At 33.4% G+C, this 16990-nt stretch overlaps 1 protein-coding gene across 1 annotated transcript; it reads left to right on the forward strand.

Annotated features, from left to right (window-relative positions):
• The first annotated feature begins 103 nt into the window (after positions 1–103).
• ergic53 (lectin, mannose binding protein ergic53) lies at positions 104–16440 on the forward strand. Its single transcript, XM_088257088.1, has 9 exons — positions 104–314; positions 2729–2883; positions 5071–5243; positions 10273–10388; positions 11271–11554; positions 12387–12608; positions 13139–13404; positions 14526–14639; positions 16080–16440. The coding sequence occupies exons 1-9, from the start codon at positions 131–133 to the stop codon at positions 16114–16116; spliced, it is 1551 nt and encodes a 516-aa protein (XP_088113214.1). The 5' UTR covers positions 104–130; the 3' UTR covers positions 16117–16440.
• Positions 16441–16990: the final 550 nt, after the last annotated feature.

A 16990-nucleotide genomic window follows, 5' to 3' on the forward strand; every position in this document is an offset into this window, starting at 1 on the left:
GCTTCGAATTATACGGACCGCAGACTGAAAATATTCAAACGCCTTTAAAATTACATATTTGCATTGTTGGCAATCAAATTTCTTGTACGTCCGCGACAACTTCACACTGCACGGATTTTAAAAGTCAAACATGGCGCGCTTACGGCAGGTGTTTTTAGACTTGTTTAGAAAATTATTAGTGATTTTAATTATACATTGCGCTATAAATGCGACGGCCCAGCCGCCGATTAAAAGGTTCGAATATAAATATTCGTTTAAACCTCCATATTTGGCCCAAAGAGATGGATCTATTCCGTTCTGGGAATACGGTGGAAGTAAGTGGCTTTTTTCAATAACATGTATTAGTTTAGAATAAAAATCAATTAAATAATCCATTCAGCTTGTTATATTTTAAATCCCGCTAAGATTTTTCCCGTTTTAGAGTAATTATCGGCAAAAGTATGTCAACTTATTCGGCTTTCTTAGTTTTGACAAGAGTACACGTCAGTCGAAATTTAAATAAATATGACACGTTCGTCCGATGTTTTATTTCCATTGTATTACATTAGTTAGAAAGAGAAAGATATATTGAATCCTGTCGTGTTATAATGAACACATCCACGAAAGCAAAAGAAAAATTGTATTTTAAATATTGTTCACAGGTCTTTATTTTATGTCATATTTATTTTAAATTACTCTAAATCATCTTGAAAACAATGCAATATTTTTATTTCTATTTTTATTTTTAATAATCGATATTTTGAGTTACAGAAAATTTGCGCATTTTGTGAGCGCAAATTTGAATAATTAAATAAAAAAATCTCCATATAATTATAATAATCATTTGCCGTATAAATGTAATGTGGAGATTTATTTTCTCTGCTTACAACTTCGTCAACATACATATTGTCTATAACAAAATAAAATATTTGTGATATCCCTCACTCCTTTCAAGAACGTCATAAATAAAAAAAATCGTGAATTTTGAGTTGTGCATGTTTTCGGAATGCCCAGAAAATGTACTATATCCCAGTAAAAGAGGCATATTTTTGTGTTAATATTTACCCGCTACAGGGCAGAAAATGTTGTTTTTGCATTTTGAAGAAAATGTATTGTTTAATTTATTTTTAAATATACTAAATATTTTTCAAATGGAGAAAAAACTTTCAGGTTTTACCTAAAAAGATCTGTTGCACAGTAAAATGTTCAATAAGTGGCTTGATATTTATTTTTAATGCATTGTTGTTTATTTTTAAACATTAAAAACGTTGTCCTGAAAAATCAAGTTCTTTTATTTATGACGTTCTTGAAAGGAGCGAGCGATATGTGCAGAATTTTGTTGATGATCCATTTTTAAATGCGTGTTGAATAATAAGAATTATGTTTTACAACATTTTGAGTGTGTCCAAATACTTATTCACAAATCTGGATTATATCCAATTAAAGGAGTTGTTTTTTAAATTATTTTTTTGACATCTCAACATAGATGAAGAAGAATATGGAAGTCTGGGCATTTACAGGACTTACGAATGACCATCATAGGCTAGTTTAAGTGATCACACACGTGTAACATTCACCAATTCTACCCATGATTGATAACCACTCTACTCAAATTCTTAGAAATATATTTTCTGGCGTTTTATTACATATGAGATTATAATCCAGATTCGGACTTCACATACAAATGAAAGAGTTTCTGCTCAGTAAAAAACTTCTTTCATCTCACCATAGATGTCTCTAGTGAAATTCTAATCACGACCGGCTTCTTGCGCAGCCGATTGCATACTGAATCATCCAGATTGCGAGATTTACCCTTTAATGTCTTGCAATAATGCATTATTTTACTATCAAAAATTTTAAAAAATCCTGCCCTATTTTCAAATAAAATCGTCATTTAAACTCATCAGTCAAAGGGTTCATATTTATTTATTTATTTAAACCTTATGTACAGAAAATAAATAAGTACATCGGTGGGCTTATTGCTAAAAAGCAATATCTTCCAGCCAACTAAAAACAGACTAGTGATATTGATCAAAACGTATTGATACCATATATAGCTGTTTGCAATCAGAGGGTAGATAGCACTTGAACATTAAAAGAAAAGCATAAATTACAAATTAACATATAAAAAAACCTGAATTACAAAAGATGATAATAAGGAGGGCAAAGGAAAAAGGGAGTTTAGGGAAGGAGGTAGAGGGAAAAACTAACATACTGTTAATTAATTTTTTTTTTACATCAAAATATTTGATCAACTTGAGGTGTTAGCCCCTCAATATTTAGATATTCTATGTTTGTATTAAAAATAAATATCAAGCCACTTATTGAACTTTTTACTGTGCAACAGATCTTTTTAGGTAAAACCTGAAGGTTGTTTCTCCATTTGAAAAATATTTAGTATATATAAAAAAAATAATAAAACAATACCTTTTCTTCAAAATGCAAAAACAACACTTTCTGCCCTATAGCGGGTAAATATTAAGTTTAAAATATGGCGCTTTTGCTGGGATATAGAACATTTTCTGGGCATTCCGAAAACATGCACAACTGAAAATTGTCAATTTTTGATTTATGACGTTCTAGAAATGAGTGAGCGATATGGTGTTTGAAAATGATGCAGTATGCATCGAAATACGTGTCACAGTAGATTTTAAGAAATAGTGGTATTTACTAAGTAAAAACATTGATTAAATTTTTTTAATTTTAGTTATTACTGAAAGAGTGTAAAATTGTTTAATGTCTGTAACAGATGCCATCGCCTCATCGGAGAATGTGCGGCTGGCCCCCTCGCTGAAGAGCCAGAAGGGGGCCGTGTGGACGCGCGCCCCCATCAACTTCCAGTGGTGGGAGGCTGACATCATGTTCCGGGTCACCGGCAGAGGCCGGATCGGTGCCGACGGACTGGTAGGTTACTAAATTACTCATTTGGTTGATCTTCAAACGCATTGCCTATCAAGTGTCAGGTATGTAATAATATAGCTAGAGAACTCTCTTATGGTAGAGAAAGTCCAAAAGAAGTTTTTGAGGTATCTCTACATGAGAGAGTACGGCTATTATCCTTGGCTCTACCCGACCCAGTTTCTCCAGGGTATGCTCGGCTACAACAGTTTAGAGACTAGAAGGAATGTGTATTTGATTACGCATTTTAACAATATGGAAGTTCAACCGTGTTTCAATATGAATTTTATATTAAAAAGCGTTAGATTATTGTCTTCATTGCTTCGGCACACGGGCGAATGGTTTCAAGAATGCACATGAGACAGAATCTGATATATCTGTGTTTTAGTCATACATGTATGTGTATTTGATGAGGCATTTTTATACATTGTTGCGCGTTATGATGGATAATCCTGAAATTATCCGGAACATTGGTCTGTATGCTCCCGATAGTTAGCTAAGACAGCGTCGGCATAGATTGTTTCACATTCATATACACAGGACCAACCTGCCGATGGTTATGCCTGTAGGAAGAGCTACCGCTATGTTGAACAATATCTTATTGGATATTGATCTGTTCCCTGTGTCTAAAGGAGTTTTCCGACGCGGGATTCTTCTACACCTTTAGCAATAGTTCATGTATTATTTTAATGTATACGCTTTTTTTTTTTTTTTTTTTTTAATTTGTAAGGTATATATTAATTGAAATAAATAAATTGAAATTGAAAATTGAAATAGGTAATTTATTTTTGAAATACTGATGTACACAAAAGACTCAAAGATAAACATAAAAAGAGGGCTTGCATTGCGATTTGATAATAATTTACAAATAGTTAAGATTTTAATTTTTGTATTCATATAAATCATTTATTTCCATTCTAACCCTATGCACCCAATGGTGCATAGGGCACTGCGTTATATTGATGCAGTGTTATCTTAATTGTTACCCGAAGCATTAAATAAATATTCTCAATATAATTAATATTTAAAGCATTTACTTTGTGGTTAGTCATTTTTACTTATTTATTTTTTTACAAAAATGTTAATAAAATTAGTATATAAAATAAATATTAGAGTATATTAAATAAATATTAGAGTGTAAAATCAATTCACATAAAACATTGGATAATTTATCATTCCTGCCTTTGAAATGAGGGCGGCGCAGAAGGTAAAAATATCCTTCCCGCCATTTAGTATCAATCGACCAAACGGACAGAAATACCTTTCCCGTCTGAAGTGTGTTTACCCTTAGAGTGTGAACCGTCGATAGATGGACTCTCTGTTAATGCGTATAAAGTGCGGAGCGTCGGAATACCGACTATTGCGACTATTTATTGTTTTAAATATATACAGTTACATAGCAATTAAATAAATACATATTGAATTGTTGGGTAATATATCCAAAATAAAACAAAGTTTTTTGTTGGATTGAATTCTACATTTATTTATGTATATATTAATACGTGACGCGTTTCGTCTTCTTAGAACATTACCAAACCCTTTTAGTGTTTGATACCGATGTCCTAAGAAGACAAAACGCGTCACGTATTAAAATGTAGAATTCAATCCAACAAACCTTGTTTTATATTGGATATATTACCCAACAATTCAATATGGAATTCTACCAACTGTCTGCAGTTACAATAAATAAATACAGTTATAGTAAAAAATATGTTTCATTTGAGTAGTTTGATATGTCCCTTACTTCCTTCTAACCCTTATCCGCACCCAATGGTGCATAGGGCACTGCATCGTAGCGACGCAGTGTTATCTTGATCGTTAATTGCATGAAGGCAAGGTGATCAGTTAATGAATCATTAAATAAATGTGAGAGTGAAAATCGGCCATATTTATTTTGACCCCCCTGGGAATCGAACCCGGGACCTCCAGCACGGTAGCCAAACGCGCTGACCACTGCGCTACGGAGGTGGACAAATGTCCCTTACACATAACACGAAAATTTATCTACATTTGGGGAAAATATAATAATTAAGATCTGTGCACACTGAATTAAAAAGGTACTTTTTTCAAAAATCCTTTAGCAATTTATGCAAAATATGTGAAAATAAGCTCAGCACTATAAGGGTTAAAATACTGCAAAAATAAGGGTGTTTGGGGAAGCTGACTCCTATGTGACGATGATTGTTTTTTCAGGCCTTCTGGTACACCCAGAACAAGGGGTCGTACGATGGGGAAGTGTTTGGATCTTCGGACCAGTGGAACGGTCTCGGGGTGATCATGGACTCGTTTGACAACGACAACAAGCACAACAACCCGTACATCATGGCCGTCATCAACGACGGAACCAAGAAATTCGATCACCAAAAGTGAGTAAATTTTTGCAACTAATATATTGAATTTAATATTATTTTTTGACATCTCATCAAAGATGAAGAAGAATATGGAAGTCTGGGCATTTACGGGGCTGACGACCGTCCTAGGCTGGTTTAAGTGATCACTTTACACACAACCACACTACCACACTACTCAAATTCTTGGAAGTTCTATATATATGAACCAATTTAGAAACCTTGTTCATGAATCACTAGAACTTCACCAGAGACATCTATTGGTGAGATGTAAAGAAGCTTTTTACTAAGCAGAAACTCTTAACTCTCAACTCCTGTAATTGGAGATAATCCAGATTTTGTGAACAAGTATTTGGACACACTCAAAATGTTGTATTGAATTTAAGTTTTGTACCGACATTTCTTGGTGGATCTGCATTTATGTAATAAAATAACTACTATGCAGTTTTGATATTTATGATAGTAACAAAATAAGTAGTTTTATAAATGTACCATCTTGATCGTTAACACATGAAAGAAATATTATTTATTGATTCGGCATTAACTTTGTGGAATGACATGATTATTTTATTAAAATTAAACACTTGAATAATCCACTTAACCTTTTAACCGCGTTAACTTTGTTCCTAAGAGACGCCCGTGCGCTGCGGTATTTCGCCGTGTTTTAAATGATTACTTTTATCATGTATTTAGTTAAGAAACGATTTATTTTCCTAAACAAAAACGTTCAATGGGATTCATTGTGCCTTTTTGGTACTCTATAATACACTTGTGTCACATTATTCTTGAAATATATCGTGATATAAACAAATAAGATCGTTACATAAATAAATCAAAGCACGCATCGTGTGTCACTCTTACCCACTGGCGATGCGTAGCGTCGAGAGTGAGACAGATATAGGGCATGATTATGGCGCAGACTAATTACCCACCGCAAGAAAAATCAGGTATCTGTTCTTTTATTTATCCTTGTGATGTTACAAATTATTAGTCAGATATTTCAACAGATGTCATAAGGCCAAGGATTGACGTATTATTTTATCCAAAGTTCCACACCATGAAAAAATCCCTCCAAGTTGAACTGAGGTTCGAAACTTGGAGCAATGTTAAAACACAAACGCTTATGTCAGCCGCGTATGGGGCATGTTTTGTTAAAACACATACGGTTATGCGAGCCGCGTGGATCCGGTAAACTATGGAGTTTTTTTTTTTTTTTTAATTTGTACCAGAAGATGAAACAAATTGTCGTTTTTGAAACTAGTCGTAAATAAAAATAAAACTCAATTAAGTGGATTATTCAAATGTTTAATTTTAATAAAATAACACGAATGAAAGGTGATCCGCTTCAGGTACCAGTCCAGGGTAATACATATTGAATAAATTGATTCTAACTCCATAATATCTCATATAATATGTACATGATTATAAATTATAAATATAAATAAAAATAAAAACCCTTATCCACACCAAATGGTGCATAGGGCACTGCTTCATATAAACGCAGTGTTATCTTGATCGTTTACACATGAAGGAAAGGTGATCAGCCCTCCGCTTCAGGTACCAGTCCAGGGTAATATTAAATAAATATTACAGTGAAAAAATCACTTATATTTATTTTACCCCCCTTCGGAATCGAACCTAGGACCTCCAGAATGGTAGCCGAGCGTGCTGACCATTACACCACGGAGGCGGACGAAAATTATTATAAATTATAAGCACAATAAAAATAAATCATCTTCACTCTCACGCATATTTTTTTTTACATTGAGAAATTTGTAATTTTCGTTTGCAAAACGAGCTCTTACTGATATCTTTATAAAATTAATTAACTTTGTTTTCACCACTTTTTTTACTAACACAATTCAACCTACCGGTTTCAACAATACATTGTTATCATCAGGGTTTATTTTAAATCAAAAACATTAAAATACTCTCACCAAAAACTTCCACACTAAATAACAAACCTAAATAATAATAAATATCAATACACATAATAAAAACATTAAAATACTCTCACCAAAAACTTCCACACTAAATAACAATCCTAAATGAGAATAAATATCAATATACATAATAAAAACATTAAAATACTCTCACCAAAAACTTCCACACTAAATAACAATCCTAAATGAGAATAAATATCAATATACATAATAAAAACATTAAAATACTCTCACCAAAAACTTCCACACTAAATAACAAACCTAAATAATAATAAATATCAATACACATAATAAAAACATTAAAATACTCTCACCAAAAACTTCCACACTAAATAACAATCCTAAATGAGAATAAATATCAATATACATAATAAAAACATTAAAATACTCTCACCAAAAACTTCCACACTAAATAACAATCCTAAATGAGAATAAATATCAATATACATAATAAAAACATTAAAATACTCTCACCAAAAACTTCCACACTAAATAACAATCCTAAATGAGAATAAATATCAATATACATAATAAAAACATTAAAATACTCTCACCAAAAACTTCCACACTAAATAACAAACCTAAATAATAATAAATATCAATACACATAATAAAAACATTAAAATACTCTCACCAAAAACTTCCACACTAAATAACAATCCTAAATGAGAATAAATATCAATATACATAATAAAAACATTAAAATACTCTCACCAAAAACTTCCACACTAAATAACAATCCTAAATGAGAATAAATATCAATATACATAATAAAAACATTAAAATACTCTCACCAAAAACTTCCACACTAAATAACAAACCTAAATAATAATAAATATCAATACACATAATAAAAACATTAAAATACTCTCACCAAAAACTTCCACACTAAATAACAATCCTAAATGAGAATAAATATCAATATACATAATAAAAACATTAAAATACTCTCACCAAAAACTTCCACACTAAATAACAATCCTAAATGAGAATAAATATCAATATACATAATAAAAACATTAAAATACTCTCACCAAAAACTTCCACACTAAATAACAAACCTAAATAATAATAAATATCAATACACATAATAAAAACATTAAAATACTCTCACCAAAAACTTCCACACTAAATAACAAACCTAAATAATAATAAATATCAATACACATAATAAAAACATTAAAATACTCTCACCAAAAACTTCCACACTAAATAACAAACCTAAATAATAATAAATATCAATACACATAATAAAAACATTAAAATACTCTCACCAAAAACTTCCACACTAAATAACAATCCTAAATGAGAATAAATATCAATATACATAATAAAAACATTAAAATACTCTCACCAAAAACTTCCACACTAAATAACAAACCTAAATAATAATAAATATCAATACACATAATAAAAACATTAAAATACTCTCACCAAAAACTTCCACACTAAATAACAATCCTAAATGAGAATAAATATCAATATACATAATAAAAACATTAAAATACTCTCACCAAAAACTTCCACACTAAATAACAAACCTAAATAATAATAAATATCAATACACATAATAAAAACATTAAAATACTCTCACCAAAAACTTCCACACTAAATAACAAACCTAAATAATAATAAATATCAATACACATAATAAAAACATTAAAATACTCTCACCAAAAACTTCCACACTAAATAACAATCCTAAATGAGAATAAATATCAATATACATAATAAAAACATTAAAATACTCTCACCAAAAACTTCCACACTAAATAACAATCCTAAATGAGAATAAATATCAATATACATAATAAAAACATTAAAATACTCTCACCAAAAACTTCCACACTAAATAACAAACCTAAATAATAATAAATATCAATACACATAATAAAAACATTAAAATACTCTCACCAAAAACTTCCACACTAAATAACAAACCTAAATAATAATAAATATCAATACACATAATAAAAACATTAAAATACTCTCACCAAAAACTTCCACACTAAATAACAATCCTAAATGAGAATAAATATCAATATACATAATAAAAACATTAAAATACTCTCACCAAAAACTTCCACACTAAATAACAATCCTAAATGAGAATAAATATCAATATACATAATAAAAACATTAAAATACTCTCACCAAAAACTTCCACACTAAATAACAATCCTAAATAAGAATAAATATCAATATACATAATAAAAACATTAAAATACTCTCACCAAAAACTTCCACACTAAATAACAATCCTAAATGAGAATAAATATCAATATACATAATAAAAACATTAAAATACTCTCACCAAAAACTTCCACACTAAATAACAATCCTAAATAGGAATAAATATCAATATACATAATAAAAACATTAAAATACTCTCACCAAAAACTTCCACACTAAATAACAATCCTAAATGAGAATAAATATCAATATACATAATAAAAACATTAAAATACTCTCACCAAAAACTTCCACACTAAATAACAATCCTAAATAAGAATAAATATCAATATACATAATAAAAACATTAAAATACTCTCACCAAAAACTTCCACACTAAATAACAATCCTAAATAGGAATAAATATCAATATACATAATAAAAACATTAAAATACTCTCACCAAAAACTTCCACACTAAATAACAATCCTAAATAAGAATAAATATCAATATACATAATAAAAACATTAAAATACTCTCACCAAAAACTTCCACACTAAATAACAATCCTAAATAATAATAATATAAATAAATAAATAGTAAAATTCCTAAATATTATTTTTATTATTATTTATTGCATAGCAACCCCAAATAAAAACTAATGAAATCACCCAAAAAAAAAATAATAACGCTTACGTAAAGTAGAGAACACACAAAAACCTACTGTGAGAGTATTTAATTGTTTTTGATTTAAAATAAACCCTGATGATGGCAATGTATTGTTGAAACCGGTAGGTTGAATTGTATTAATAAAAAAAGTGGTGAAAACAAAGTTAATTAATATTATAAAGATACTATAAAATGTACCACAAAGTATCAGCGGAAAACATTCAAGAAATCTTTACTGATAGTTGGTTGTATTTGTTGCACAGCGACGGGTCAACGCAGCTGCTGTCTGGATGCTTGCGGGACTTCCGCAACAAGCCGTACCCGACCCGACTGCGGGTGGAGTACTACCAGGACACCCTCACCGTGCTCTTCCACAACGGTAAGGAACTCACCACCGCACAATGCTACTCCGCCCCTCAAATCTCACAACCTGAAAGTTTACTCAATACCCCTCAGAAAGCATGTCAAATATGTTATTTTTTTCACATTTATTGTAACTGCAGACAGTTACAATAAATATGAAAAAAACCGTTCTTTCCTCACTCATTTGTTCCACATGTCCAAACCATCTCAACACACCTTTCTTAATTTAACAATTTAATTTATTTAATAGTGGTAAAACTGGTAAAGGTGGTCCTCAGTAGTGTAATGGTCAGCACGCTGGGCTAGCGTACTGAAGTTCCGGGTTCGATTCCCAGGGGGAGGCGGGTCAAATAAATATAAGTGATTTTTTCACTGTAATATTTATTCAATATTACCCTCGATTGGTACCTGATCACCTCATATATTGGTACCTGATTGGTATCAAACACGTGTTTGATAATGTCCTAAGAAGACGAAATGCGTCACGTATTAACATTGTGGCAACCCACAACAATCTATGGCAACTCGACAATCGAATGAACGAGCATAACCGAACACCCTAACCGAGCTCGCAGCGAGCGGGAACCAGCCCGTCACATTTTGTCACCGCCCGTCCTCCGATCGACACGTCTTTCAACTGTTCTCACATTAGAATCACGCGATTATTCTTAAGTATTTCTTGATTGTAATTTTCTAGAACTGAATAAATTTGTGTTAAAAGTAATCCGCTTTCATCTTGCTTCCCTTCTGTTAAATTAAGTTGGTATTCAACTAGAAACCATAACATATACATAAATAAATGTAGAATTCAATCCAACAATCCTTGTTTTATTTTGGATACATTACCCAACGATTCACTTGATTGTTATTTGTAATTATGTGTACGATAAATTTGCAGGCATGAGCAACAACGAGGCGGACTACGAGATGTGCTTCCGCGCGGAGGGGGTCCGTCTGCCGGCGGGCGGCTACTTCGGCGTCTCGGCGGCCACGGGCGGGCTGGCCGACGACCACGACGTGCTGCACTTCCTCACGTCGTCGCTTCACACGCCCGGCGCCGGGCAGCCGGTCACGCAGCCCGTCAACCAGGAGGAGAGGGACAAGCTCAGCCAGGAGTACCGCGACTACCAGAAGAAGCTCGACCAGCAGAAGGAGGACTACAGAAGGGAGCACCCTGATGAGGTAGCAGCCTGAACCTAATTTTTATGGCAAAAGAAGGATGAAAGCAGAATGATTGCAGTCGAAATGCGATCCCTCAGACGAATGTGTGGCAAAACGATGTTTGATAGATGTTCGAATGATGAAATAAGGAAAGAATGTAAGGCTGAGATAAGCATTATCGATAAAATTAAGAAAGGTGTGTTGAGATGGTTTGGACATGTGGAACGTATGAGTGAAGAAAGAACGGTTAAAAAAAATTATGAGGCGAATGTAGTTGGAAAAAGAAGCAGAGGAAGACCGAGGAAAACTTTGCACAATCAGGTATGTCAAATACTTGAAAGCGGCCGGGTCAGGAGTCTTAATAATCGTCGGGTATGTATGAGGAGATGCATGAACGTGGAAAAGGCAAAGAATGTTTGCAAAGACAGAGTGGTGTGATTCTCTCAGCCTATCCCTGCGGATAAGCGGCGTGATGGTTAGTTAGTTAGTTAGTTAGGTTGAAATAAATCTTGAATCTAAGAAAGAATACAAGGCTGAGGTAAGCGTTATCAATAAAATTAAGAAAGGTGTGTCGAGATGGCTCGGACATATGGAACAAATGAGTGAAGAAAAAACGGTAAAACAAATTAATGAGTCGAATATAGTTGGAAATTTGAGCAAAGGAAAGCCGAGGAAAACTTGGCATGATATTTCAAACAATTGAAAGTGGTCAGATAAGGAGTCGAAATAATCGGCGGGTATGTATGAGGGGATTTTTTAAAAACTGTACCTTGTTTCTTTCCTTTAGTAAAATATGATTGTGCGTTTTATTACGCCGATGATCCATCTTGACCTTTTGGCTTCTGGATTGCAGACCAAGGACAAGGAGTCTGAGTTTGAGGACTGGTTCGAGAACGACAGCCAGCGTGAGCTCCGCCAGATCTTCCAGGGCCAGACGTCCATCTTCGAGGTGACCAAGGAGCTGCACAAGAAGGTGGACGAGATCCTCGGCAAGCAGGTCAACTCGCTGAGCATCCTCAGCTCCGTGTACCAGATGCAGCAGGCGGGAGGCGGCGCGCCCCCGCCCCCGGGCCAAGTGAGTACTTACTTCTTCTCCAGTTGTTTCCATCATTGGAACCTCGGACAACACTCTGCATTGTGCAGCCTCTAGAGCTGTGGGGTCAGTCAACTTGAGGATCGAATAATATCTAACGATAACATTCACCATATCGCTCACTCATTTCAAGAACGTCATAAATCAAAAAACTTGATTTTTCAGGAGAACGGTTTTTAAGTTTAAAAATATAACACAATGTATTAAAAATAAATATATAGCCACTTATTGAACTTTTTACTGTGCAACATATGTTTTTAGGTAAAACCTGAAGGTTTTTTCTCCATTTGAAAAATATTAAGTATATTTAAAAAAAATCATTGAACAATACCTTTTCTTCAAAATGCAAAAACAACACTTTCTGCCCTGTAGCAAGTAAATATTAAGTTAAAAATATACCTCTCTTGCTGGGATACAGTAAAATTTTCTGGGCATTCCGAAGAACAACTGAAAATTTACAATTTTTTATTTATGACATTTAAATGTATTTTCACCACTTGACGTATTCCCAGGCCCCTCCGCAGATCGGCGCCCTCCCCTTGCAGCGGCACGAGGTGGAGTCCATCCTGCAGACGCAGGGCATATTCCTCAACACGCTGACGGAGCTGAAGACCTACCTGATTGAGATCACGCGCAAGACGGAGGGCATCCTGCAGGCGCAGGCGCGCGCGCCCACGGCGCAGGTGCAGTCCGTGGGCTACGAGTCCCAGGCGGCCATGAACGAGCTCAGGGACTCCATCAACTCGGTCAAGCAGAATATCGCCGCCATCGGACAGAGGTACTTATTTTATCATTAGAATCATTGCCATATATTTTGAAGCAAGCAGGACCGAACTGGAAGCGGTTTTAGTATCTATATCAGAGATGAAACGGATAGTGTTTTCACAATATCGTAGTTGTACAGGAGAAAGTGACCAACTAACAAAACATAAAATGTTCAGGAGGGCCATTCAAGTCACTTTTGCTCGGCAAGAAAATAAACATTGATGCAGTTAGTCATTTTTAACAAGTCAATATATTATACTTCCATGTTTAAAATTGCTTTGGGAGTTTTAAAGGGCAATATTAAGCTAGTAAGATATCAAATAGTCAATAATCACGTTTTTGTAAAAAATGCACTCGGTGACTTTCTCCTGTATGACTACGATATATTAAAAGCATTCCATGGACCGATATGGTCAGCATATGTGCTCCAAAGAGCAAGAGCAGGGTGACAGTTGCTGACTGGTATCAAGGTCCGGGAGGTGTCCTATCTGGGGCATGTGCTGAGAGGAGACAAGTACGAGCTGTTGCACCTAGTGGAGGGTCCACGAGGTGTGGGCAGAAGGCAGATCTGGCTCCGGAATATACGAGATTGGACGGTGATCAGGACTGTTTAAAGCTGCCCGAGACAAGGACAATTACTCTCAAGTGAATGTCGACATCAGGGGGACCTGAAATGACACGAAAAGAAGAAGATATTAAAAGCATTGTTAACTTTGTGGTATGGTAATATAATATAATACTCTCCTTATCATTCATTGTTCACTCATTGGAACACTTTTTGAAATTTTTTTTGTTTTTTGTAGAAATAAGTACAGTACAGCCTCGATATAACTTACTAATTAAGGGAAGTTGATATCCGTTAAAGCCGTAAGTCCGCTATGTGAAGTAAAGGTTGAATAATAAATAAATGTATTTTTTGTTTTTATTTATCTATTGATTTGGCGTTTAATTTAGCTACATAAGGACCATCAGTCCATTTGATCTTCACATGCGTTTGAAAATGCCATAACTAGGCAAAACAATTGTCACAACATAAATTTTGTTATGTGTTTTTGTTAATAAAATACAACTTAGTAGACTCAAAAAATCTGTGTTTGATTTAAAATTAATACATAAATGTATTTTTTGTTTTAGAATGGGTGGCCAAGCTCAGACGTCGTGTCCGGAAGTAAACTGCCTCTCTGCCGGACTCTTGGGCCTCTTCCTGGCCACCCATCTTCTCATCATGTTCCTCTACAGCTTATATAAGTGAGTAATACCTAAATTTTCATTTGATAATACATAATTTGGTTGGAATTTCATCAAATAATTTAAAAAATATCCTATCAAAGTCATGAGATTTACCACATTTCGGACGGGTATTTTTTATGCCTGCGGACTGCTGGTGATGGGATTTGATAATTATGTACGTATAGTTAAGACCTTAACAAAGGGATTGGTATATAATACAGTAAAACCTCTATCTATCATTCCTCGAATAATCGTTTTCCCGGATGTATCGTTTATTTTTTCTATCCCGAATTCATTTCATACTAAACTAAACCGCATCGATCGTTTCTCTATCACCATTTACCGCATTTATCGTTCGAATTAAGCTGCATATTTGATATATTTTGTCTGTTTTTTTTAAATTATTTTCAATTTTCTTACATTCAACGGCAACGTATGGGATAGAAACAATCGAAAATATGTGTAACCAATAGCGGGAGAGGTCGATATTGATGAAAAGGAGCCGCTGCCTGTACCTGCATTTCCAGAAGCGTGCACACTCTTTGAAAGAAAACTTTCTATAACGCACATTCAATAACCGATACTGAAAAAAATACTATTTGCAAAGCCGAAAATACCCTTCCCGTCCTTAGGCATCAATCCACCCAACGGGTAGAAATACCTTTTCCCGTCCCAAGTGTGTTACAATATAAGAAGAATATATATTTTCATTTACATTTTTGACATCTCACTGGGTATTTACAAGCATTACGACCTGTCAGAGGCTGGTTAAGTAATCTCTTTACACACATCGCTCACTCCTTTCAAGAATGTCATAAATCAAAAATCGTCAATTTTCAGTTGTGAATGTTTTCGGAATGCCCAGAAAATGTACTATATCCCACCAAAAGAGGCATATTTTTAACTTTATATCTACCCACTACAGGGCAAAAAGTGTGGTTTTTGCATTTTGAAGAAAAGGTATTGTTTAATTATTTTTTTAAATATATTAAATAATTTTCAAATGGAGAAAAAACCTTCAGGTTTTACCTAAAATAATATGTTGCACAGTAAAAAGTTTAATAAGTGGCTTGATATTTATTTTTAATACATTCTGTTATATTTTTAAACTTAAAAAAAGGTTCTCCTGAAAAATCGAGTATTTTGATTTATGACATTCTTGAAAGGAGTGAGCGACATGTAACATTCACATAAATTGTAATTTGTAATTATTGTGTATGTTGAAATATGCAAAAAGATATCTTGAACGTGTTTTGCTGATATTTTGTGGCATATTTTATAAAAATTATTAAATAAAACTAACCCTTTGTTTTTAAATTTTTGGGGAGTGTCTGAAATATTGTGTTATAATAAAATATTTACAGTGATTTTAAAATAAAGATTTACATTTTAATTGTAAAATGTAAAATCACGAAGTCAAATTATAAAGAAATTAATATTTTTTAATTTTTGTTTTAGGGACAGAAAGGAGTCACAGGCTAAGAAATTCTACTAACTCTCTTCAGTAGACTAGAAACCAATCAGTGTTAAAAATAATAGACTGAGTCGAAGTGATTTCCTTAGCGTAATAAGGAAATATGGACTATTTAGTGGGGCGAAAAATATATTCTATAATGAATGCATTTATGCAATACCTTTGTGTCAAAATACGGATCAAATACTACTTGCCTTTCTGGGCTAACAAGCCGCGTGTTGTACCATTCTCCAGCAGACGTTTGGGGCCGATGGGGGGTGCCGCATCACGGCCCGAAATATCTCTGCCATGGGCAAATGCCATGGGATAGTAAGTAACCCAGAAAAATGTGCGAAAATAACAAAATACAATCAATTGTCAAATAGGTCTAATTTTTAGGTCAAGATTTTCTGTGGAAAATAATTTGCAAATTTAAAAAAAATGTTTTAAGAACTTTCGACAATAGCACCATTAGGTTTTTTTATTTTAAATTTGGACCATTTAATGCTTTTTTCTTTCACAAAAACAGAACTTAAAATATCGATATTTATTTATTTGGCGTTTAATTTGTAGAACTACATAATTTATATTTTAAATATTAATATTAACACTGATTTTTAGAGTCTGCTAAATTGTACTTTTTTATTATTAAAAATACATAAAAATAAAATTTGTGATAATTGTTTTGCCTTGTTACAGCATTATTAAATAAAGTAGTTTGATAATGCCATAACAAGGCGAAACAATTGTCACAATTTTAATTTTGTGTTTTTAATAATCTTCTTCTTCTTCATCTTCTTGCTCAATGCTGAGCGTCGTGGTCTTCTGGAATGTCAGGCACTTGGTGCACAAGTCCTCTCCATTCTTCCCGGTCCTGGGCCAACTTGATGGCAGCGTTTAGCGAGGATCCGGTTAA

Source organism: Brachycentrus maculatus, unplaced genomic scaffold, assembly GCF_059751285.1.
Source record: "Brachycentrus maculatus isolate JH-2025_06_01 unplaced genomic scaffold, ASM5975128v1 h1tg000070l, whole genome shotgun sequence".
Lineage (NCBI taxonomy): Eukaryota > Metazoa > Arthropoda > Insecta > Trichoptera > Brachycentridae > Brachycentrus > Brachycentrus maculatus.

Excerpts from the sequence above, each read along its gene's own strand:
- ergic53 (XM_088257088.1), top strand. The coding sequence starts at position 131 with ATGGCGCGCTTACGGCAGGTGTTTTTAGACTTGTTTAGAAAATTATTA. Across the intron at positions 5,244-10,272 it reads AAGAAATTCGATCACCAAAA|CGACGGGTCAACGCAGCTGC; the intron begins GTGAGTAAATTT and ends TTTGTTGCACAG. Across the intron at positions 11,555-12,386 it reads GAAGGGAGCACCCTGATGAG|ACCAAGGACAAGGAGTCTGA; the intron begins GTAGCAGCCTGA and ends TCTGGATTGCAG.